General features: G+C 48.4%; 2 protein-coding genes and 1 long non-coding RNA gene across 5 annotated transcripts in view; 2 read left to right on the forward strand and 1 right to left on the reverse strand.

The window, feature by feature from the left end:
- On the reverse strand, positions 1-14,055 carry MMD2 (monocyte to macrophage differentiation associated 2). Of its 2 annotated transcripts, XM_032447564.1 has the most exons (9): positions 13,956-14,055; positions 10,472-12,127; positions 8,980-9,093; positions 3,799-3,880; positions 3,253-3,413; positions 2,995-3,069; positions 2,647-2,748; positions 2,172-2,241; positions 1-2,063 (listed from the first exon to the last, which is right to left on the reverse strand). In XM_032447564.1, the coding sequence occupies exons 2-9, from the start codon at positions 10,897-10,899 to the stop codon at positions 1,860-1,862; spliced, it is 1,236 nt and encodes a 411-aa protein (XP_032303455.1). In that variant the 5' UTR covers positions 10,900-12,127; positions 13,956-14,055; the 3' UTR covers positions 1-1,859. The 2 variants fall into 2 exon arrangements, with proteins under 2 accessions (XP_032303455.1, XP_015732344.1); XM_015876858.2 differs by lacking the exons at positions 8,980-9,093; positions 13,956-14,055 and having other exon boundaries at positions 10,472-11,175.
- LOC107320707 lies at positions 5,357-8,909 on the forward strand. Its single transcript, XR_001558351.2, has 2 exons — positions 5,357-7,652; positions 8,414-8,909. It is a non-coding gene; the product is annotated as an uncharacterized LOC107320707 (long non-coding RNA).
- The window catches only part of WIPI2 (WD repeat domain, phosphoinositide interacting 2), a 20,805-nt gene continuing 9,212 nt past the window's right edge, over positions 13,178-24,770 (forward strand). For both annotated transcript variants that reach the window (XM_015876855.2, XM_015876854.2), the window contains exons 1-2: positions 13,178-13,431; positions 20,771-20,853. In XM_015876855.2, coding sequence (XP_015732341.1) covers positions 13,358-13,431; positions 20,771-20,853 — 157 coding nt within the window. In that variant the 5' untranslated portion in view covers positions 13,178-13,357. The remainder of the gene's footprint in view (positions 13,432-20,770; positions 20,854-24,770) is intronic.

Below are 24,770 nucleotides of genomic sequence, written 5' to 3' on the forward strand. Positions count from 1 at the left end.
TGAGGTATCTTGAGTTTTTATTTCAACCCTACTCCACAGGAAACAAGCATTCGCTACTGTTATCTTCCTTAGGTTTGCTTTTAATTTGATCCAGTACTGTGTTAAATACAAAATACTGCTCGACCAAGAAGGGATGGTGAAAAATACAAGATGCTAAAAAGTAGCTCCTTCACAGACATTACGAACTGTTTAAAATTAGTACAAAATAGGCTGACAAACAGAGAGCATGTTGTGCATCCTGCCCCGCTGCACAAGGAAAGGGCACGTGGAGGGGAGGCTTCTCAGCATGGGGATAGGCAAGTGGTGATGTCCGCAGTGTGCCTTGTGGTGGCCTCAGAAAGATCCTTGTGGGCTTCACATCCCTGGCAAGCTTCTGAGATCAATGGTGTGGGACAAAGCCCAGGGACAAAACCCCATGGGCAGCCTCTGCCAGGGAATGTTGCAATGGGGCTGATCCTTGGTGTGCTCCCCTGTGGGAGGAGAGATGGGTGCACTCAGCCCAGTGTCACCATGTGCTGCTGGTGACAAACTCAGTGACAGATGGAGCACGGTGTCTGTGAATGACCAGCCATCCTCCAGGTGCTCCGCAGAGACCAAACTGAGCCCTGTGAGGTCGGTCACTGTCTGCATCTCCAATTTACAGGTGGGGAAACTGAGGCACAGAGTAATGTCTTGCCAGATGGCAAAAAATGGCAGCTCACAGTCTCAGACCTTCTATTCTGACCCCAAATTCACCCCACAAACTGCCCATCACTCAGTGCTCAGTTCTTCCTTCTTCTCCCTCCCACAAGGCTGAGAAGTGTGGGGCCAAAGGATCAAGGGCTGTATCCTGGGGACTTGGTTGAAGTGACAGCAGAGACCTCACCTGGTCCATCACCTCCCATCCCCAAGACCTCCTGTCACCCTGAGAGCCCTCCATCCTCCAGGACACCAAAGGCAGAGCCCCAGTAGCCCTGTGCCAAGCTGGGACACATGGCATGCAGCCCCTTCTTGAAACACTCTGCCTATGGAAAAGAGTGGGGTTTTTTTCTACATGGAGACCACAGCCACCATGCCAGGAGGGGAAGAGCATCTGGGAAACTTCTCTTTGGTAATTTGCTGCAAAATGGCACAGCTATGTGAAGCCACAATCAGGGCCCTCTCCTGGCATAAAGAAACCAAGGCTGAGCCTGAACACTTCAAGCTCCAGGACAGCCCAAAGGCAGCCAGGTGACACTGAGAGCAGCAAGGAAACCAAGAGACCCTAGGAGAAAACAGCTGGGATGGCTCTGAGGGCCTGTCCAGGGGGAACACACCGAGTCATGTGCTTAATACTGGTTTGGAAAAAGGGTTTTCTGGTGCTTCAGAGTCCGGGGAATGCTGGAAAAGATTCAAGTTTCAATAGCATGTAAGGCTTTGTTGACTCAGGACCTTCCTGTCAAGAGCACGGGAGGGGAAGGCTGATGCTGAAATGATTTCTGACCATTTATGAGACAAGCAAGTGTGCCAATGGAAGTCCCACTCAGGCTTTTTTTTAGGGGGCTCCACTCTGCCACCACAGGCTGGGATGGCTGTGAGCTTGATGCAGGTCCCCAGGGTGTCACCAGCCAAGTGAGTGTGGGGACAGAGCCCCATTGGGATGCTTGGGGTCAGCAGGGTGAGCGAAGCTCCCCTGTTGCCTGCAGCCCCTCGGGTGGTCACCACATTATGAAAACATTGCCTAAAAAAATAAACAGTTCTCAAGGTTAAAAAAGAAAAAATCTGTTTAAAATCAAAACCATGCAGGGGGCAGCAGGTGGCTCCAGGGTGAGCCCATGGGCCGGGCTCCCCTCCCTGCTCCCCTTCCATGTCCCCATTGATGTGAAGTGTCCTTAAGGCGTCTATCGGGACGTTTTGGCCTCCAGAGTGCTGGGCCGGTAGAGGTACCTCCAAATGGCGTAGTAATGGATGCCAGCTCCAATGGCCACAAAGAGGTGCCAGATGGCATGGGCGAAGGGGATGCGGCCATCGCTTTTGAAGAAGATCATGCCCAGGCAGTAGGAAATCCCGCCAGCCACCAGCTCTGGGAGGCCATCCCTGTTGGGCTGAGAGAAAAGCAAGGGGACAGTTGGACCATGCCAACCCTCTGGAGCATCCCAACCCCACAGAACAAGCCTTTGTGCTGAGCCCATGTGCTTTCCAGCATGGCTTACCATGGAGAGGATGACCAAGGCGGGGAAGAAGCCCATGATCACATAGCACACCAGCTCCACCAGCTTGTACCTGCAGCCAATGGAGAAGGTGCTTGGAGGCAGGGTCGGATTTTGCATTTATATCTCATCCATCTATGGGTGTCACCATGAGAGTTCCCATTTCCAGTGTGTGAGCTGGCACAGAAGGCTTTGGGAAGGCTTTGTGGGCTTTAGCTTTCTATTTGGTGCCACCCCGTGGAAGAACCCACTCATGACAGTGCATCCTCACTCCCACATCCCTGCCTCAGAGCTGCAGCCTCCTAAAAGCACAGCGTACAGGGTAAGGATGTGATCCTCCTGCCCAAGAAGCTGCCCAGGGACCCCATGTCTGTCTGTCTGTCTGTCTGTCTCCATCTTTGGCCTCTCTCACAGCTTGACTGTTGCACTGGGGCATTCAGGGAAGGAAGGGTAGAGATAGGCTGGGTAAAGTACTGACCGCTCATGGAAGAAGAACACGTAGATGGTGCCAACAGATGCCATGATCCAGATGATCCAGCGCATGTGGGAGGCCCAGGGTCCCAGCTCCCGTAGGTTCAGCCTGCAAGACCCAGGGCTGCGGTGAGGGGGACCCCAACCCTCCTGCTGCACCCCAACCCTCCTGCTGCACCCCAGCCCTCCTGCAGGCAGGAGGTACTGGAGCAATGTTGCCCTTCCCACCCATAACATCAGCTGAAAGTGGTTGAGATGCAGAGAATGGGAAGTTTTAGTGGAAAGTGCAATCTGTGACCATTACTTCTGGGCTGGTTTCTGCCTTCTGGTAGGGCTGAGCACACCAGGCACTCACCATGGAGCATATGATGCTGCGATGAAGAAGTAGATCACCATCCTGTCGAACATGTGCAAGCAGTGCTCCACAGTCCTGCAGGATGGACAGACAGATGGAGTCAGAGCTTGTGGCACTGTGCTCTGTAAAGCCAGATGCATTTGCAAAAAGACAAGAAAATGCTTTTTCCCATTGGCTCAGAAAAACTTTGATCAAGAGGATTTGGGCCGTGCTGCAAATACAAACATGGACTGTGCCCCCAGCAGGCAGGGCTGGTACCTGAGATGCCTCTTCTTCCAGGAGATGGTGTGGAAGATGGTGGAGACAATGAAGAGGCTGGACAAGCCGAAGCCGTAGATCCAGGCTGAGATCGTCTCCCATCGGTCATCGGAGAGGACATAGAGGATGGAGCTGCCGAGGATGCTGGGCAGGATCCAGAACTGGGAGGAGAAGGAGCCCGCTGGTCACAACTTGCATTTCCACTGAGCAGATGATCTATGGTCCCAGCCCTTCCTTGTAGGTGTTTTTTCACTTCACCACACAGAAGGGTAGGCAGGCAGGGGCAGGAACAGGGAGGAGGGCATGAGGAGGACCAACACCTCTTGGCCATGCTTTGCCAAATATACCTACTCTGCTAAGGGCCATCCCAAAAGGATCATCTCATGCAAGGGCTAGAGCAGGAAGGAAAGCATCTCCAGAGCACCAGGCACAGCTGCTCATCCCAACCCCGAGACTCTCAAGGGCTGCAGGGCTGATTGCTGATGGTTTTTGGTGATCCCTGAGGCCGGGCACTGTCCCTCACCCCAAGAGGGGACTCAGACTCACCGCGTGCGTGGCACAGTTGGCTGCATGCTCGTACTCCGTCGGCTGGTACCTGCGGTTGGAGGGGACACGGTGGTTCATGAACCTGCAGTGGAGCACAAAGAGAAACACCATCAAGGGATGGGAGGACTGGGAAAGCCCTTTTGGAGGCCAGTGTCTCTGGGTACCTCCTGCATCCACCCCACAGCCCCCACAAGTGTCCCAGTGCCGATTGCTGCTGGGGAAATCCCTCCATGCTCCCCAGGAAACTTTCTTCCTTTATTTTCTGGTTCTCTTTGCCTGTAGTATCGGATTGCTCCTGGCATGTGGAGGAACGTATCGATTTCTCCCATCAGATCAATGCACACAGAGCAATAAGGAGCTGTGCCAGCAGCCCACTGCTGGGTAGGTGATGCTGTACTGGGAGCAAATTAAATGTGCATCCCTGAAAGCAGCCATGCCCCACTCCCTGCTCCAACAGAGTGGGCATAGAGAAAGGGTATAAGAAAAGGGCAAACAGTGATCATTCCACTTCTGCACCTTGGAATCAGTGCTTTAAAGATGCTTTCTGCTGCAGATTAGACCAGAACAGCCGGGTGCAGGGGCAGGAGTTGGTCTAATTGCTCCCTGACCCTGTTTGCTCCTGGCCCCGCAACATCTGCCACATGTTTCACAGCACAGCTGTGCACAGCCAGGGGCTGGGGGGTGGATGGACCTTGTTGTTGAGGGTGACCTTAAGGGAGAGAAACAGGGGTTCAGCTCCCTGTGCTCTGCAAATAGAGAGGATTTGCTTGCAACACACACTAGACCCGAAGGAAACAAATGCTGCCCGCAACCAGGATGTAACTGAGCAACCCTGGGACTGCCCCCTCCACACCTGGAGGTGCCACCTTCATCCTGGGGACACCAGGTTCCCCCCATCCCACCAGGGCCACCAGGGCTGGCTGCATTCCCCATGCCCCAGCCACATCCTCCCCCTGCAGGAGGCCACCGCTGCCCCACGTTGCCAGGAGACTGTCCCCAGGTCCCCTTGCTTTCTGCTTTTCTTTCTCTTTTCCCTTTTCATAACCAGGAGAAGTGGGGCTGCAGGCCCAGACGTCCCGCGTGACGTTGCAGTTGCTGGGGTAACATGCACGCAGCCTTTCCTTGCATTTATTTTTTTAACAGAGCCCCGCACTGGCTGCTGCTCCATCCTGACCCTCTGGCTGTGGCTGTGAGGGACACAGAGGGGAGATCAGTTCCCACAGCCCCCCCCCCCCCTCCCAGCCCTTTGGGCAGAGCATTTCAGCAAGCACTGTGTGACTGCAAAGCTCAAAAGGCACAGAAAAGTTTAAAACCTCTGGGATGGGAGCACAAGCCTATTCTATTCTCTTCCTTGGGACAGTGCATGAGAAGCAGAGCACCCTGAGGCTTAGCACAACCCTCAGGGCTCCCAGAATTGGTGGGGACCAAGCGTGGGTCACTGCTGCAGCCCCAGGGCTGTGCCTGCCCTCCCTGGGCCCCTTGTCCAGCAAGAGAGACTGAAAAGGGCCCAAGCACCCGGCTCAGCCCGGAGGAACAAAGAGCCCCTTGTCCCCAGCAGCCAGGCCAGAGCACAGAGACAGCTTCCCAGGCTTGCTCCTTTCTCCTTCTCTTTCTCCTACTCTGTTTTTCTGTGTGTTTTTTTCTCCTCTTGTTTTGTAGTTGCGGGTTTTTATGTTGGTTTTTGCTTTTTTTGTTGTTTTATTTTTTAAGACCTCTGTCCAGGAACAAAGTTCTGACCTCAAAAAATCACACAGCTCTGCCTGGCTCTTGCTTAGCCATTGCTGGGAGACAAGAAAGTGAAAAGAGGTTTCAGTTACATGATTCCTTGGGACGGCTCGTGGGGGTCCATTGGAGTGTCTGACACTGCCCTGTGTCTAGCTGTATGCATTGCACATCTCATGCAGCTCTGCATTAAGATGTTGGGTGCATTGCCACAGCTGTGACAGCCACCAGAACATCCCCTGCGCACCAGCAGTCAATGCTGGGTGCTGGCAAGTGAAGGGAATGAGCCAGAGCAGCTGATGGCTGTGGGTTTCACCTGTGAATGGCTGATAAAAGGGCAGGGCTGGCTCAGAGCTCAGTTTCATGCCTGTGGAGGTGGGAGCTGCTTTGTTGTGCATCCTGCCCAAGGAGAAACAGGACTGAACTTTAACAGTGACATCTTGCAGAGAGGATGGATGGAGAAAGCAACAGCATTTACTGGATGCTGATGTGCTGGTAAGACCCTTCTGGGTGTTCCTTGATAGAGCCAGGCTTCGGAGCATGTATGTGCTGTGATGCATGCAGTGACAGAGATGGAGCAGATGTGGCCCTCCGGGACAGACCACCCCACACCCTCTCTATGCATGGCCTGTGTTTGCCCTAATGAGGCTGGAGGTAGAATGCCCTGTGCTGATGCCAGGGCTTGGTCTTTGGGCTTGTGCTTATGCATGCTGCTGCAGCACCCCTATAAGCTGAGGCTTGGTGTGCACTGCTTCTGTCCCATAATCTGATAAAGCCCCAGCTGTAGTCCCTGTAAGAGGCTCCATCCTCTTGAGCTCCTTTGCAGCTCACAATTAGCTCAGGGTGCTGCACGTGAAGGTTCAGAAAAGAGCTTACATTCTCCATGGGGAAGCAAAAACGCAGAAGCTGATTCTGCCTGGCACTGCCATCTGTGGAGCTGCCCACGCAGGCATGTGCCCCATTGGAGCCTCTGCTCCCATGTGTGCTCCTACAGAACATATGGTGCTCTTCTAGGTATGGATACTGATTTTTCTCTCCGGCAGCTTTCTGCTCTCTGTACAGACAGCAGCTCCAGCTCTTCTGAGGCAACTCGTGACCCTGCAGCCACAGCAGAGCTGTTGTTTATTCACAGCAGATGGGATCAGTGAGTGTTTCCCAAATTACTTTCTGAGCTGGGACTTCTTGTTTCATTTGGTCCTGGTGAGTCCTGATTAGTCACAACATGACTCTGATCCCCCAGGTGTTCAATGGCTGTTGGTAGGGCTGAAAACCCCCCTTATTTGCTATTTGCTTGCTGGGGAAGGCATTGGACATGCTTCTCACTGCCATACCTGCATCACTGTGAGCACGGAGGTCAGTGTTATGGATTCTGAGCATTCCCTGCCTACTTGAACCATTTCATCAACCAGGATGTAGATGGCATGGTTTCAAACAATATCACTGCATCAAAGTGCAGTGCAGGAACACAGTTTTGGACCCCAGCTTTCCTGGAACTCAGAACTGCTCAGCCTGCTGGTGTCTGAAGCAAGCACAGTGATGTTGGTGGTATTTGGCCTTACTAAGGGATGTCACATAGAGCCCACCTGACTCAGGATTATGAGCACTACATGAAAATGCTTGAGGCTTAAGGTTCATTTTTACCTAGAAAGTTCCAAAGGTGCCTGAGTTCTACAGAGCCCACGTTGCCTGTACAACAGGCAGCTAGGCTGGGCAGTGCCTTGTGTTCCATGTATTGCACTGACTGTTATCTATGGAATGGGCCAGGGCAAGCTGTGCCAAGGAATCACATCAGGCTGATATCCAATACCAGCTGGAGGAGGGTCATGGTGCATCCATTTCCCAGCTGGCAAAGAGACTGCCCTTCCCCAGCAGCATATCATGGCTTGGCTGCCCATGGGACTTGCTGCTGCTCATGCAGTGATTGCTGCCTGCTCCCCTGGTCCCTCCCAAATGTTGTTTGGGGATGTCCCCATCTCCAGCCAGCTGTGCTGAGAATGCTGTGAGTGCTCCCTGCCTTCCCAGTACCTGGATGCAACGGCTACAGTCTGGACAAACTTCATGCATGAGTCCTCCCAGTGCTGACTTCAGGGAGTATCTGAGTCAAACTGCTCCTAAACTGAGCCAATATTTTGGTGAGATGTGGTATTCCTATTTTTCATTGGGTCTCTCTCAGGGTGTTCACAGTCAGCACTGCAGGTCCCAGTGGGTACAGTGTGACCCATCAGCAGCCCAGAGCTGCCATCTCAGTGCTGAAAGCTTTCCCCTTCTCACTGCTTCATCATATGGGCTGCGGGGGAAGCAGAGATCTTGGAAAACAGTTCTGTGTGTGGGAGCATATGAGGGCTGCTTGTGCTTCCTTTACAAAGCAAACAGGGAGAAAATGCTCCCAGTGCAGTAGCTTTGTCTCAGCTGAGTCTTTGTGTATTTGGAGTCTGAACACCCCAATGCTTTCTCTGTCTTCTGTACTGATGGCTCCCAGAGATGTACAGGATGGGACCGGTCTGTGTCTCCTTGCTTAGTGTGTAAGTGCACAGGGAGCAGTGAAATTCTCCCCTGACCTTTTGCTCCATCCCCCAGTGCTGGTGGATGTGGCACTGCTCACATTCTGCATATCACACAGATAAGGACAAGCCTGGATCAGGCACCTATGGACTGTCATGAGGACTCTCCTGGCTGCTGCTCATCTGTGCAGGGCAAGACAAGGAAATGCAATAAGACATGGAGCCTCTTGTGTGGGCAAATCAAATCCTGAGCCTCTACCACTTAATTATGGTGATTCAGTGCAGGCTGCAGCTCCCAGCAGTGCCCTCACTCTGGCTGCTCCACTCCAGAGCTGCAGGTCCTGGTCAGATGCAGCCGCTCCCCATGTAATCTTGTTTCCTTTCAATTACAGTTCCTGATGGCCCAACATTGAGAAGCATTTATGTGCCTGCAGGGAGACCGGAGCTGAACTGCAGTTGCACGCAGGCACCCAACACAGCCCACAGTGAAAAGTGAGCCAAAGCAGCACAGGGTAAGGGAGGGATCACTTACTGGCCTGTGACCTGGCCCTGATGTGTTCCAGAGATGATGTGACTGCACCGATCCATTGCTCTGGTGGGAAATGGGGACACCTCCCTCTGCTTTCCTTCTTTCAAGAGCAGTGCTCCATCCCCAAAGCCCACCTGAGAGCACTCAGTGCCCTCCAGCCCTGGTTTTCTCCCTGTGGTTTTCAGGTTGCTCCTGCATTGATCCCGCTGCCTTTCATCTCTGTTAAAACCACTGCAGGTTTTAACTCCACTCCAACAGGTCTCTGTGTTTTATTTATTCCTGCTGGCAGGTGTATTGATGGCCAAGTTCCTCCTTTCCTGGTCCTTGCTCGAAATTAGATAAAAGACATTAAAAATGGAGCTGTTCCAGGCTTTTCTGCCACAAAGGAAACTTTTTGCTATATTTTCCAATGAATTAAGAGTTCTTTACCCTCTGAGAAGACCTGACAAGATGCTGATGATGCCCTGAAGGGCAGTGCAGGTGCTGCTGCAACTCCCACTCATGCTGGTCCCCATCATCCATGGCCCAATGGAGCTGGGGGAGCTGCTGGCATGAGAGAAAGAGCAGCTTTAGGGTCTCTTTTGAGATATGGTATGGAGGAGTGTTTAGAAGGAGAGCTGCTACACAGAGCCCAGGGGGATAGGGATTAGTGAATGGTTATTTTTAAGCACTGGGGTAAGAGGATCTCTGTGGCGATGTAGGGAGCTTTGGGTGAGCATCACGTGCTGGTGACCACATCAGTGTGTCATGGGGTGAGAGCTGGGGGAGCATTTATCTCACCCCACTCCTCATCCAAACTCTTACATGCAGTGATGGATCGAGAACACCCCAAAGGTCTGACCCTTCCCATGCCCTATAGTCCCATTCTTGTGCAGTGTCCTGTCCAACACACTCCTTTAACAAGCTGTTTCCATAAGGACCACAGCAAACCTTAAGGATGCTGATTTTGGGTGAGATCAAGGGACCAGGACAGCAGATGGATTGTGATGGGGGGGGAGCTGTGCTTTGCTTCCAGTCTTCAAAGCATGGCTACCATGGAACAAATGCACTGTTTTCTCCCTGTTCTGGGTGCACTGAACTTGGCTTGGCTCCATTTCCCAGTGGACCTTTACAAGCTGGCTGGGGAAAAATAATGTTTGAATTCTGTTCTCAGGAGGAGTTTTTGGGGCCAGGTGTGTGGTGCTGGCTTCCTCTACGTCCCCCTCAGTGAATGATTTCTCCTGCTTGGTGTGAGAATGCCACCACCCTTCCTTCTCATTTCTTTCTGAGGGGGATGTCTGCCCCTAACAGCACTACCAGGACTTTTTTGGGGCAGAAACAGACCTTGGTGCCCCTCAGGACTGCACTGTCTATGGGGTTCTGTACAGCGATGGAAACATCCCCAGACAGGGAGCAGAGGACAACACCTGTCCTGGGACTTCCCCGGCATCCTATGGCCAAGCATTACACAGCCCTTAGGATCCCCATAAGCTGGTAATTCCCATGGGAGTCAGCACCCAGCAGCAGGTCTGTGCCAGCTGAGAACTGGGCTGCCAGTGCCCCAGCAGTGGGAGGAGAGTGAAGTTAAACCCAGTAGGGAATTCCAAGACCAGTCCTTAGACCCAGCACCCCCTCAAACATCTATTCGGTCTGCGTGCCTTAGGCTGGTGTGGCATATGGGGTTGGTAGGTCCGAATGGCAGCAAACCCCATCCCTGCTACCATGGAGCGATGCCCTGAATCCCTTACGGATGCAAAAAGGAACAGGAATCCTTGTCCTGAAAGACAACGTGTGCCTGCAGGTGAGGGGAACAGCCTGCACCTGCCCTGTGCTTTGAGGCACTCAGCACCTTTTGAAGGTCTCTCAGGGCTCGATTTGGGCTCTGGCTTGATCCAAGGGGCTGGGGCACAAAGCAAAGCAATCCCGGAGCCGAGGGCTTTACCTGGCGTAGCGCGTCTTCTGGAAATCCAGAGCTCTGGACGCCAACATCTCGGCGGTGCCATGGGGCGTCCCGGGACGCGGCCACGGGCGATTCAGTGTAAGGTGAGGAGCCCGGGGGACCCCGAACCCCGCAAGGCTGGCGGTGCCCTGAGGACCCGCAGAGACTTCATCGGTTCCGTCGGGGCTGAAATGCCGGGGAGGAGGAGAAGCAGAGGGCAGCCTCGCCCCCCTGTTGCACAAGAGAAGAATCCGGGGAAAAAACAAAGGCGACAGAAAGGGAGGCAGCTGGAGAGGCAGCCAGCCCCGCTCACAGCCAGCAAATGGGTAAAGATGGGGAGGAGAAGAGGAGGGGGGACAAATCCCGTCCCGCTCCGCCTGGTCGCGGCAACCTGCACAATCTCTCTTATCCACCCAGGCAGCTTTAAGCATAGCTAAAAATACCCCCCGCGCATAGACACACACCCCCGGCGGATCAAATAGCAGCAGATTTGAATTGAAAATGTAATTAAAGCGGGGGACGGGGGGGATGGAAGGAGCAGCGAGCGCGGTGGTGACTCTGGGTGCCTTTTGAGGTGCCTCTTCCTGCCCCCAGTCCCCCGAGGGAGACGTTTGGCTTTGGTTTTGCTTTTCTTTCTTTTATCGGGAGGATTTTGTTCATTCTGTCCCACAGCTCTCTGCAGGGCTGATGGCTCTGCTCCAGCTGTCACAACGGGGTGTGCAGGACCCACGAGCCTCCATCCAAAGCCTCCATCCTCCCTATCATCTCCCAGTCCCAGGGGTTGGTTGTTGAGGGGTTGATATCCACATGAGGTCTGTGAGCAGCTGGTCAGCAGCGTGTCCACCCCATGCCAGGGAGGCAGCGGGGTCACTGTCCCTGGAGGTGCTCATGAACCATGGAGATGTGGTGCTGAGGGACACGGTTTGGTGTCGTGGTGGGAACAGGTTTGAGTTGGACTTGGTTACCTTGGAGGTCTTCTCCAACCTTAATGACAAGGGTGCCTTCAGGCTTGCAGGTGAGGGACAAGGAAGGGGCCATAGGGATAACAGCACCTGGAGGAGGAGAGCCCACATGTCCCCAACAGTTTGACCCTACTGATGCTGTAACAAGGGTGGTGGGAGGAAAGGAGAACATCTCCTGCAGGGTATACTCATATGGTTGTTCAATCACATGCAGCTCCACAGAGCCAAAGCTCTTCCTTGAGAACATCGTTTTCCAAATCATGCTTTGAAGCTCCTTTTTGCATCCAAGTGAACACTAAATCCCCGCAGCAGAGGGGCAGAGTGTGCTACATAACTCAAGGCATGAATTAACTCTGTGCAACCACCTCCAAATGCAGCTTCAGCCCCTCCATGGGACGCGTGGGAGGGGGATGCTCCATGTGATGGGATCCATTGGGCTCAGCCTCTTTGCATGTTTTCCAGTGCTGGGACCAAGCAGGGGACAAAGGAATGAATGTGTTCCTGCTCCAGAGGGACTTCAAAGTGTATCTGGGCCAGCCCTTGCTGTGGGTGACAAGTTCAGAGATCACTCCCAAGCCCTCTCCTATATTTTGAGGTTTGTTTTTTCCAAGTTCCTTCCCCACCTTCAGGATGACAAGGCTTCAGCAAAGCCTGTTTTGTGATGCCTGCTCCCCGCTTTACCTTTCTCTGCTCTTGGCTGGAAGAGAAAACAGACTGTGATACTGTGATACTGTGAAATCCCCTTTTTACCCACATAACCCCACCTGAAGCCCATAGCCAGGGGCAGTGGCGGAGGGCACCTCAATGGAACCATCGCTCCCGAAATAGGTCCGTCTCAGAGGGCAAAAGGCGAATGGAATGAAAAATAAGTTACTATTTTTGAAGCCCGGCTCCAGTTGTTATGGCAACAAAAGCCTCACGAAATCCTGCAGGGGAATGAACGGCAGCAGCCCCACATCCCCCAAGCCCACAGATCTTTACGTGCTGCTTGATAGTTTTAAATGAGGTTTCCTACCAATTAGCAAACGATCTTGCATCATGCATTGCTTTTTTAGATAGATAGACACATGGATCTTGCACTGGCTATTATTGAAGCACTCCAGGCAGCTGAAAGCAAACCTGAGGAAGGGTATAGATGATACAGTGAATGCTTTGCTTCTGATATTGGGGGGAAAAGAACACTATTGAAAATACGTTTTAAAGCAGTGCATAGAGCCTGAATAATGGCTCACAGTGAGGGCTTCTGAGATGCTGGGGTGCCCCAAAGGCACTGATTGTTGGTCATTAAGACAGAGGTCAGGAAACCCCCCCTAGAAACACATGAAGCCCCGCACTGTGCTGGTCCCTGTGCTGGGTCCTGGCAGGTTCATGGCAATATCCCATATACAATGGGCATCGCCTACAATTGATGGCAGCCCCCCCCCATATCACGGCTGTGCCCTGAGGACCCCCCGCGGCACGGAGCAGAACTGCAGGGCTCGGGCAGGGCTCGGGCAGCCCACAATGCGGTGACACCCCACTTGCACAGTGACACCGCCATCTTCTATACCGACACCCCATATCCCCCCCCGACCCCCCCCACTCCCCATCCGCCTGTCGAACACCTCCCCCCCCTTCTCCCAACTGAGTTCGGCGCCACCTCCAGTGCGCATGCGCAGCTCCTCCCACGCCGGTGGGCGGGCGCATGCGCGGTGGCAAGACGGTGGCCGAGAGGGCGGGCGGAGCTGAGTGGCGCATGCGCAATGATGGGGCGGGGGTGGGACGGCGCCTGCGCGAGGCCTGTCCGCAGCCCGCAGCGTAAACAAGGCGCTGGCGGCGATGATGAGGCCGCGGGCGTGTGGAGCGGACCGGGACCGCCGGGACTGAGTTGTGCTGACTGCTGGACGTGTCCCCCCGCCGGACGGGGGTGGTTGAGGGTTGTCCCGCCATGAACTTGGCCGGGCAGAGCGGTGACGCCGGTAACGGCCATCTGCTCTTCGCTAACTTCAACCAGGACAACACGTAAGGGGGCGGTGCTGGAGTGGGGGGATGAGGGGGGTGAGAGGCCTGGGGGGGATCTGAGGGGTTGGGGGGGCCTGGGGGGGGCTGAGGGGTTGGGTTGGATCTGAGGGGCCTGGGGGGGTGAGGGGTCTGGGGGGGGTCTGAGGGGTCTGGGAGGAGCTGGGCCTGCAGGAGGGGTGTTGAGAAGCGGGGGCCTGTGGGGCCTGGATGGACCTGGGAGGCTGAAAGGGCCATGGGACCGGGCGGTTCTGAGGTGAAGGGGAGCCCTGAAGCAGGGCTTTCATCCCTGTATGTTTTATGGGACTCCTCTCCCCCCTTTCTCCTTCCACCCCTGCGCCTATAAGCTCTCCCATTGTAACCTCCCTCCGCACTGCGATGCAGAGCCTTGGTTCCCCTCATCGTTTCGGTGAAGGGTCGTGTTCCATCCCCCCACAGGGCTGGGCTGTGCGGGAGCTGCGGAGTACACGGTGATCTCATGGGGACCACCCATGTCCTCTTGCCCCCTCTGTCCCTAGGATGCTGACCTGGTGCATCTCAGCCTTCACTTCTCTGGGATGAATAGATGGGGCTGTGTGCTCCTTGATGCTGCCCAGTCTGTAGGAGAGACCCAAATCTTCCAGTCCAAATACTCACTGTGGTCCTTTCAGTCCAACTCTTATTTTCTCATGCTGTCTGTGTGAAGCAGAACACCTCAGGTTTTGGTATAAATACTTCTCATGTGGTCCTTGAACTTTGTTTTCTATAGTTGATTTAAATTCTGAAAAGGGGCAGGTACCTCATCCACACATCCCATAATTACTGATAATTGCAGTGCTCTTGGAGTAGGAGACATTAATGTTATGTGGAGCGTTGAAGAGCAGTATCTTTCTGTTAAAGTAATGCTGATGGCTGGAGCTGGAACACTAATGAAGGATCTGCCTGTTTGAAATACTTAGGAAATGAAACTGGTGGGAAATAGCTGAAAGAGCATGTGAAAGGAGGAGTTTGATTTTAGGAAGTGAGTCAGAGGAAATGATTTCAGGTTGGCATCACTGGATGTAATCCGTGTGTGTCGTGAGGTTTTGTCGTTGGTGTGTTTTTTAAGCAGCTTGCTTGGCTCTCTCACAGCGACTTTAACACTTTTCCTCATATATTGTAGCACATGGGGATTTTTGAAGGCAAGAAGATTGCTTATGGCAGCTGCCAGAACTGAGGAGAAGGGTCACGTCCATGAAGGAAATGCTCTGTTTGCTTCTTAGGTTATGTTGGGGGTTCTGGGGTGGAGATAAAGTGGAGTTGGATAGACACAAGGCAGGAGAGCTTATAAGAGACTGAGTGGTGGGGGAGTCTCCAATCATTTGTAAGTAATCCATTCAGTGTATTGATCCACACTAGAGACTTCTGCAACTATTTTTCATCAAGTACAATACAGAGCTTGCTCTGTCATTGTGCCTATAAAGCATGCCCGTGTTGTACTCAGATACCACCCATTTTTTACCCATTACCAGATAAGTCGCAGTAAGTGGGAGGTCTGTCACCTGTTTCTGTTGTAATTTATAAAAGTCCTTATATGAGTTCTTGAAGTTAAGCTGTGCTGGCCAGGCTGATGATCTGAGCTTTAAAATAATCTTTTTCTGCTTATGATATGTGTTAATTTCTTGTTTGAATAGAGAAACAAGAGGCCAGCTGTCTGGGTTTATTGGTATGTTCCTCTAGGCAACTAGAAGATTACCATTCAGCAGGTGAGGAGAGGTGAAGAGCTCTTACTAGGGATGCATTACACTTTCCCATACAGGGCCTCCAAAACCTTGCTTATTTAAAACTTGCATTATAAGGAGTAAGTCCTTTTTGAGAGGGGCAGAGTGAGCAAGTGCAGTTCTTTCAGCCAGCATGTGAAAGACAAGCTTTGCTTATATCCTTCCAGTTAGCAAAGCTCACGTCGTATTTTAAGGTGTGCTTTATAATTAGAAAAACTGCTGGCAGACAAAACTGGGAAATAAATGATGTGAGTGTGTTGTCTTCATGTTAAAGCTTTTACCTTCATCACAGTGTCAGTTCCGTGCATGCTCTAATTGGTCTGGCTTACCTGGACAGCAAAGCCAATTGCTGCACATCAGAACAAGATACTTAGATGGTAAGAATAAGTGTTTTTTTAGTCTTTGTGGGAGGTTTGGTAATTAATGTCTGCCTCCCATAGGAAAGAGAGGTGCTTAGTGATGGTTTTTACTCTTGAGAAATTGGACTGCTGGTACTTAAAGGAACATTGTCAATATAATTGTTGCTGCAGCTTTTTCCAGTTTCCATTGTTTCCTAATGTTCATTTGTGGATGCTATTTCATGTTTGTTTGTGTAGCAATGCTGTCTTGTCTCTTGAAATAACATCTACATTATTACATGGGTTGTCTTGCTTATTTATTCCGTATTTCCCTAAGCTTTATTTACATCAGGGTTTGGGGTTATTGGCAGGGAGTGGAACTGCCTGAAAAAGCTCCACCTATGAAGCAGCAGGAGCAGGTGGTTTGTGGCTTCCCTTTGATATCGTATATTTTCATTAAAGAAAAACAGAGGTCACTTTCAGATGATGTTAACGTGCTTGTTTGGCCCTGGCCCTTCTCCCTGTGTGAATCAATCATTGCACAACTTGGCCTGACTGGCATTCTCTGACCGAGAGGCAGAAGCTCCAGCTTACAGATAAGCAAGCTGACCAACCAGAAGTCAGAAGCGAGCAGCAGAAGGCTCTCGGTGATCATGGTGCTATCGGTATGTTTTAGCAGCTGCAAATCTTTAATGACAGATGCTCAATAAGAGCACCATTTAAGAGCTCTTGAGCTCTGTTTGTGTTCCCTCTGGGAGGGCTGTTGTATGGCACGTTTCCTTTATGAAGTTTAAAGCTTATAAGAGATGGGAGCTTAATATTTTGTAGAAGTATCCGTGCCTGCTCTTAGTAGAAGCGAGTGGCTTTTAAGGCAAGACTTGAAGATCTGAAAGTTTACATACACCTGTAAAATAGGTAAAACTCTCAGTCTCTAAACTGTTACGCAAATGTTCCTTTGAGAGAACTTGTTCAACTTAAGTGGTCTTCAGGACCTATTTACAAGCTGTATATCGGTAACTTATGGTCTAACAGAAGTCAGCAAACTTCAGTAAGTAATTAAGTAACAACACTTGAAAACCAAATAGTCACAGTAGTTTTGAAAACAGTGCTACTGAGAGGACAAAACAAAGCCTTGCCTTTGGATTTCTAATGGAAACATCAGGAAGCCTGATTAGCACAGCCTCTGCCTTCATTATGTATGGAGTTCATGTGGCGGGTATCAGTCCACCTTGATTCTACGTTCTTAGTAAATATTTATAGTTCTGAAGTTGTAGAATATGCTTTTTGTCAGGGGAGTTGTGTTGTTATTCCCTTACCTTGTGATGCTGGAATCTCTGTGTTAAAGCTGTCTTTGCTTGATTCTGCTGCTGAACTGCTTGTGCTAAGGGGACAGAGTGTTGGGCACTCAGCATTCACTTCTCTGCCTCTCTCATAGGTGTCATCTATGGTTCTTGAGGACAGGAGAGTCTTTATGCTAAGGAGGCTTTAAAGCTGAGCTGAAGAGGAAAGAAGGAAGGAGATCAGGTGGCTCTCATATTCAGGAGAGAGCTGAGAGAAGCAGCCACTTGTCTTGTTGCTTGCTTTTACTGCAGTGGAGAGAGATAGCAGCTCGGGTGGGCTTGCTTAATGGTCCTGGATGAGAGAAGCAATTCCACAGTGTGTGAGTTTGCATGGGAATTTGGCCTGAGAGCAGTGATGTGTGCTTGAATTCTGAACCTTCTGTTGTCCCATCTTATTGCTGCACGTTAAGTGATGGGCAGGGGAGGTTTTCTCTGGCTTTAGCAGACTTAAATTTGTGATAATTCCTTTTCTAATATATGAGCAACGTGAAAACCTTTTTAGTTTTTAGTGCTGCTGATAAATCTTTGGAGCGTATGAGCTTTCTGCATTAACTTTCACCAAAACACCAACGTTGCTGACCTTTCTATTAAGATGTGTCTAGAAAATGTTACAGCTTGGATGTTGGCAGACAAGGTGAAAGCGGAGCCAAGTCAGCTTTTCCAGTAATTCTATCAGCATTCCATTTTCTTGTTTATTTTCCCCCTCTCTTTCATCATAAGCATTTGTTCACAAAATGTTTTCTCCTTAGAAATTTACATTGGATTTTAAATGAATTGGAACATTAGTATAATGAGACTGTATTGTAATGAAAGGAGGTTTAATTAACCAGTTATTTAAAATAGTGATGACTTCTGGAGTTGTGTTTCTATTGCAGGCCCTCTATGATAATGGAAAAGGGCAAAACTGGTTTTCTTTCTTCTATATTCATATTAAGAGAGCAAAAGAAAACCCATACCAGTTCCTAACCCATCTGAAAAAGCTTGTTCTAAACTATCCAGAGATTGACCCAGCTGATTTCCCACTGTAGGTGAGTGCCCTTACAGGGAGTGTCAGCATCTCGAAAGGAGCGTGTGAAATATAAGCACTGCTTGCTTGATGAGGTTAGTTTTAATTATTTATGACAGCTGCTCTTGAAAATGCTTTCAAGATTTAGGTAGTCTTGAATCAAACCCCGGTATTATCGTTGGAGGAAAACAAATAAGTGGCTAAACGCAGTTTCATAAATCACAGCCGCGTTGGTAGTTTTGTACCGAGTGGAAACCTTGATGGTGAAATAGCTCAAAGTGTGCAATATGAGGCTTGTAATAGAGGCTGCTCACAGAGGGTTGAATGAACACCTGTGTGTGGAGTGATGTTAGGAAAAAAAAATGGCTATTTTTTGGATATTGATCTTTTTTCAATTCCAGTCTCTCATCAGCTTTTGAAAATGGGTGATAATAAAGCATAACAGCCACAATGTTAAAGGAGCTTCCGATGATAAACTGCGGTATCTTCGTGTTGGCCACTGCCCATTTGAGCGCCGGTTGAATGGTTTATTGATCGTATTTCTTCCCATATGGCAGCACATTTTCAGGAGGTGAGGCCAAGATCCTCGTTCTTTGGGATTTGGTCATTTCGATAGCTATTGAGTGTCTTCAGGGCTTAAGTGTAATGTTGCTGTGATGGAGGATGGGGAATTCAAGTCATTGTGATGGTACCAGTGTAAATTAGCCTCCTGGATTCTCTTATTACACTTAAAAAGCCTTTTTCCAGTCATTTCATAACAAGTAATTCAAGAGTGACTTAAAAAGGAAATGGACCCTCCAAAATTCAGCATTGCTCTTCCAGTAGAAAAATTGTTAATTTGGGGCTACCCTCATATACTGAAATGAATTTAATTATGCTGACATGAGCTGAAACTTTGTATGCAAATGTTTTGTGACTTCATCACGACCTTGATCCAGGAAGAAGTAAGAAAAAGCAGCTGCCAATGGATGGGAAGATCTGTTCCATGCTGCCTTCCTTTTGGCTTCTACTCAATTGAATGATTTTTAGCTTGGATGCAGCTCGCTTCAGCCATTGCTTAGGGCTCACTTAGATGAAGGATAGGTGGTCAGCAGGGTAAGAACAATGGGTTTTCTTTCTGGTGTCAGTGATGCAGCAATATCAGCGTGCTCTTTGGTAAAAGGCAGTTCTCACTGAGGGACTCATCCGATGTCTTATGCGGATTTCTTTTATATTGCAAGGAGTCTTGTGACTCCTTTATTTTTAGCTGAGTTGAATGCTCGTCTGCATTGTGATGTGACAGTTTTCATGCCATTCTGCATTGCCCTTTCTTTTGAGAGAAACAATGAAAAAAAAAGTTCTCCTTTAGCTTCTGTTAGACCAAATAATAGTTCCGTGTTTCTACGACATTGGGATTTTCATTGAGTTGTACAAAAGTCAGGAGGAACAATGAAGAGTCCTCAGCAAATAATCAGATGCAGTCTGCTGAACATAGCAATTCTGCCTGGAATGAAATTAAATCTGGTATTTCTGGAGTGGCTTAGAAGAGCAGCAACAAAATTTGGTTTTATAGCTTCTCTGTCTCCAAGCCTAATATCTTTTTCTTTTTTTTTTAATATCATGGTTATTGCTTCTGGAGAGGCTCATTTCTCTTGCCTAGATGGCAAATCTTTTAATTAGAGGGTTTCAGTCTTCTTAAATATAATTTCTTAAGCAGACTGTTCCAGCTGTGTTTTTTTCCTAGGAGAAGACATCATACCATCGTGAAGAAATTGCTTTGGTAGCTTGGAATCTTAATTCAGGAGGATAAGAAGTTTTAGGACCTTGAAGTCTAAAGAGGACTGACATTGGAAATGTGAGAGAGAATACAGGGGAAAAAACAAAATCCATGAATCCGTGTTGTATTCTAACCACGGAACTAATTGTCAGTGCTTCAGAATGGCACTGAAGCATCTTGCAGGGTTCAGGAGGGCAGTTTGGCATAGGGTGATGGGATTGGGGCTGAGCCCTTTATTGAATGGCTTCTACAGCTTGGCACGTTGAAATGCATTGTGCTCTATGTTCATCTGTTAGTTTCCATGTGTCCTGACAGTAATAAATAGATGAACTGTAAGTACAATAATATACTTCCATACGGATGTATTTACTGTTAATTTTCTTTAGCTGCTTTGGTGTAAGAAGAGCTGCCAGATGAGCCTAAAGGTTTTCGAGCTCAGGATGTAACACCTGTCTTTACTGGAAAAGCAGTCATTCTGTGGGCAAAGAGTGAAAACTGAGTGATGATGGAAAGAATGGTTTGTCGTTCATCTTTAATGTTCTGCTGTTGTTAAAATCTGTTTAACATCAGAGAGGAGCGTTTTTGGGAGCACCTCTGATGAAAGATTCAGCACGAGTATTTGTACAACTGAGACTTAATGGTGTTCTGTGGGGATACTAGAGGATCATCAAGTGACACTAGAGGAAATTAGAGTTGGCAGTACTTAATTCTTTTTCATTTCTTTATATGAAAGCTTGGGGAAGGTTACAGTATAAAGAGCAAAAAAGTCCCCAGATAAACTCCGTTTAAAAGGTCCTATGGGTCACCTCTCACGATGAGGAAATGACGGGACTGGTTTGTGTTACATTATTCAAGTCATCTTCCCTCCACACTAAAGCTTTTTGTTTCTGAGGAATTGGATAAATGATCAGTATCCATTGGGCTGTAAGCTGTGAGTGGTGATCTCAGCAAATGTGGAGCAGGACTCCACGCCTCGGGTAATTCCGAAACTCTTTGGCCTTTTAAGAGTTCAGGAAATTCTGTGTATGATGACTATCCTTGGTCAAACCTTATCACTTTTCTTACTGGGTTAACCCAAGGTGTGAGATGGGGTAAGAATCTCTCCAAGGGTAATTCACAGCCAATGTCTTTTATGTTCTTGATGAACTTGGTTTCTCTTTCAGATCCCTTGCAGTTGGCAGTAAATCAGGCTACAAATTCTTCTCTCTTTCTTCCGTGGACAAATTAGAACAGATCTATGAATGCAGTGAGTATCTTTTTTATTGTTTGTTTTTTGTTCCATTAGTTGACTTCAGGAAGAATAATTTTTTCACTGGTTGTTTGAATGTCATGTGGGTGGAACCTTAAGCCTGTGATGGAATAGCACACGGATACAAAACAATTGATTGCTATCAGGGTAGACCCATATCAGTGTTATATATTTAAACTTAGGAGGTAGGCTGTGAAATTTGCTAATTGCCAAGAGAACTTCTCTTTGCTTTTCTAATTTTTATGACCAGTAGCCAAGTAACATAGCATCTGGGTATATAAAAACCCTGTTGGAGGGTGTCTTTGGGGTCTCTATACTGGCTCTATTGGGGCAAGCCACCACTCTTATACTTCTATCACACAAGTCATCATTTTTGAATCCTAATCTTTGCTGTGAAAGACAATAGCTGCAGCTTTACTCATTTAAAAGGCTGGTAATTTTTTAAGTATGGGTCACAGTTAAGTGGGATGTGAGATAAAATGGAGGCATGCCTGGAGGAGAAGCAGTAACTCCTTCTTTCCCAACTTCCATCCTCTTTTTGAGGATATAAGGATTCAGTGAATGCTATGTGCAAGCAATCTTCCCTTTCTTATAAGCCATGTGCAAGCAGATAGTGCCAATAGCCAGGATGTTGGCCTGTACACAAGAATCCTGGTGTATCATGCTGCACAACAGGATTGTCTTTGGACTCCATTCCCAAAGTGACCTGACTTTATGTCATCATAAGTTTGGGAATGGTGTATGATTCAGATCACCTATTATCTGTGGTTACAGCCTGCTTCTCTGTACAGTCAATGGAAAGAAGTAATTGTGATGTTTAAATTAGGCTCTTGTGGTCAGATGAATTGTGTTGCAGCTACATCTGCCCAACTGAGTCATGGCCTGGTTGTACTGGTTAATGGGTGCCTTGAATTCCATGTTATGCTGTTGAAATTAGGTACCTGACTTCTGTAGTATGTTAGGCACTTACAGTATCTGGCCTGATACGACCCGAAGAGACTCAGTGGAGAGGACTCCTGTTACATGAGACACTGAATAAACATACTGGGAGAGGTTGAGCTGAACTTGCAGAACTGTCTGGAGGTAGTCCTTGAAAGAAAAAGTATAGACAGGATAAAGTGCTTTATTCAGAATATTGCAGTGGAGCAGCTGGGATTAGAATTTAGACCTGCTGATTCAGGTCCTGTCTTCAAACTATTCTGGGCTGCCTGTGTTAGTTTAACCTTTCATATCAGAAATTTTCCTCTGTGACCCTTAGGTCTGTAGACGTGGAGCACAGAATGCAAGGTGGCTTTTAATAGAAAACCTGCTGGTTGTCCTGTGTGAGCCAGTCTGACTTGGCCTCTGCTCATAGGGCATGCAGTATCTGGTACTTCCCTTTAGAAAGGAAAGGTATTTTGAGGCCTCACCATCACACATGGCCCCTGCCTCCAACTTAGTTTGTACATAGAATCCTAGAATTAAATGGTTCTAAAGATTGTCATTTTGGGTGAGCACTTGTAAGTAAGGACCTCACTCTTTGGGTGATCTGCATGTTCTTATGTAGATGTCTGAGGTAAATTACAGCATGTAGTCTGGCTGTCCCTTACTTGATAGTGTAACTAAAAGGAATGGAAGGTTTCATTGTCCCTATTACATCACCATGACTGTGCAGATCACCCAGCTCCCTGCTCAGTGGATCCATCTGTAAAAAATGAGTATTGTATTGGAGGGTTCTTTGAGGCCTAATGAATATTTAGAACTTCTTCATGCACCTGGACTAGAAAGAGAATAAAAGCACATCTGATAGTAATCTAACTGCTTCTAACAAGCTCTTGTGCATGGTTGTGTGTGTGAAACTATATTTTTGTTACGTTTGCCTGTTTTTCCCTCATTGCTGATGCTAACACCATTTTGTAGCTCTTTGTTTTTTAACTGTATTTTCAATCTGACTTGCAGGTGGTACTCACAGCGGATAGAACACAGATACAAATAGGAAAAGAAACCAAACTGATTAACAGCATTGCTATAGGATTTAACTGGATCTATTAAAAATATGATTAATTCGGGTCAGCTGGGTGTAGGACGTGCAGTATATCCTGGTACTTCTCCTGAATGGTTACTCATAAGGAAGCATAAGTGACTTGGCAGCTGTGAAGAGATTTCTCATCTCTTTCTGTTAGGAGAAGGCAAAGGAACAGAGGTGCATGCTGTATTTTTGAAGTGACTTTAAAAGACTCTTACAAAGCTTTGCTCTGGAATGGTTACTGTATCGTAGCATGGGAAGTCTCCTTGTGGTAACAATCTGAGAGCGTTTATACTTTTTAGGCACTTTCATTTTTGGAGGTTTGTTGTTTTATTTCTTTCCCTTGCCCATAGCAACTGGATTCCTGCTAGCTAATCTGCATCAGTGCAGGGTAGGACAGCACTTCATTTGTTCTCTGCTGCTGTTCCTGTTCTGAAATACCAGTTCTCCCGCCTTCCTGGGAGCAGAACAAGTCCCAGCAGCTGCCTTAACACAGCTGCCCTTGGATGGGGAAAGAAGCTGAGTTTTCCCTTCCCAGCCTCAAGGAGCTGGGGGCAACCAGGCTGTAGTTTGGGGTCTTTGTGCACCAGTCCTCTCTGGCTCTTCTAAAAGGATGCTGTTATTGTGGAGGGCCGTGGGTTTGGATGGAAAGCTGATAACCCATACTGTGAAATGTTTGGAAATCTTTTTATGTCACTTTTCTGCATCTGGAAATCTGTGCATGAGATTATTGAAACAGATTTTTGTGTTCATCTTTTTCAAGCATTGTGTTGTTTGTGGCATCTGGAAAACAGAGAGAAATTCCTTGAAAATAAACTCATTTCTAAAGCACATTACCCCTTTTGCAAAAGTGAGGAAATTGAATTTTCAGAGCCTCTGTGAACACTTTTGTCTTCTCTGGAAAAATACCATCTTGCTTATTAGGTTTGGATAAAAGTCAATTATTTTGCACGAAGGCTGAAAATGCTCATTATAAACCCCCTTCTTTCCTGCGGGGAGGCTCCTGCTTTCTTGCTCTCATGTACCGAATTAAATGTTTTCTGTTCTTTTTCTTGAAATAACTGCCCAGAGAAGGCACTTTCAGAGCTGATACATTGCACTGCCATGGCATTGTAGTGCACTGAGAATGTCAGAACGTTTTTGCCAGTTGTTTGATAAGCCTTTTGGTTAAAACAGAAGCCTTCGGAAGTAAGCTGGCTGTTTGCTTTTGTCTTCTGGCAGTTCAGTCGTTTAAAACATGTTAAGCATTGACTTCATCCAGATCCCCATTTCTGAAAAGTGTGGTCATTTCCATTGGAGAGGTGCCAGAGGCTCACATTGCTTGTCTTGATTCCTTCCTGTAATGGAAGGGCAGACATAGCCAACAGCCACAGGAGAGCCTGTGGGATGGGGAAAACTCCTGCTTTTTCTTGACATGGAATAGCTTTTTAATTCATTCTGCTTTAGTTTCAAAAGCATCTGTGCAGCTGGCTTTGTTTCTGAGTGCAGATGATCCAGCAAGGGAGTAGGCTGTCTTCTATGAGTGTTAAGTGCCCTCATGTTGTTTTGAAGTGTGTTTCTGTTGGTAGCTTAAAAGCTGCTGTGAAGGCTATGTCCAAAACCTCATGAGAATAAGAAAGAAAAGTGCCAGGGTATCTACTAGTGGGATTTTGGACACTTTGGTCCAGTACAGCAGCTACTCTGGCAGTACTGCTTTGCTGGAGATCCCAGGCTCTGCTCCTTCTGTCATATCCAGGTCTTGAATGATGACTTGGGTTCCTCCTTTGTATCTCTCATAGTAAAATATGTGACAAAATTAAAGCTGTCTTATGGCGATGCATACATGCTGTGGTCCAGGGATTCCCTGTTTTAATTGGTTTTAGGTAGTATCAGGTGAAAGATGTTGTGTATTTAAAAAAATACATAAGTC

The sequence above is a fragment of the Coturnix japonica genome, chromosome 14, assembly GCF_001577835.2.
Source record: "Coturnix japonica isolate 7356 chromosome 14, Coturnix japonica 2.1, whole genome shotgun sequence".
Classification (NCBI taxonomy): domain Eukaryota; kingdom Metazoa; phylum Chordata; class Aves; order Galliformes; family Phasianidae; genus Coturnix; species Coturnix japonica.

What these genes read in the sequence shown, in the direction of transcription:
- MMD2 (XM_032447564.1), bottom strand. Translation starts at nt 10,899, where the DNA reads ATGCTTAAAGCTGCCTGGGTGGATAAGAGAGATTGTGCAGGTTGCCGC. An exon ending in TTGTCAGGTCTTCTCAGAGG is followed by an intron (nt 3,881 to 8,979) that starts GTAAAGAACTCT and finishes GCTCCACTGCAG; the next exon opens with GTTCATGAACCACCGTGTCC. An exon ending in GCAGCATCATATGCTCCATG is followed by an intron (nt 2,749 to 2,994) that starts GTGAGTGCCTGG and finishes TGGGTCTTGCAG; the next exon opens with GCTGAACCTACGGGAGCTGG.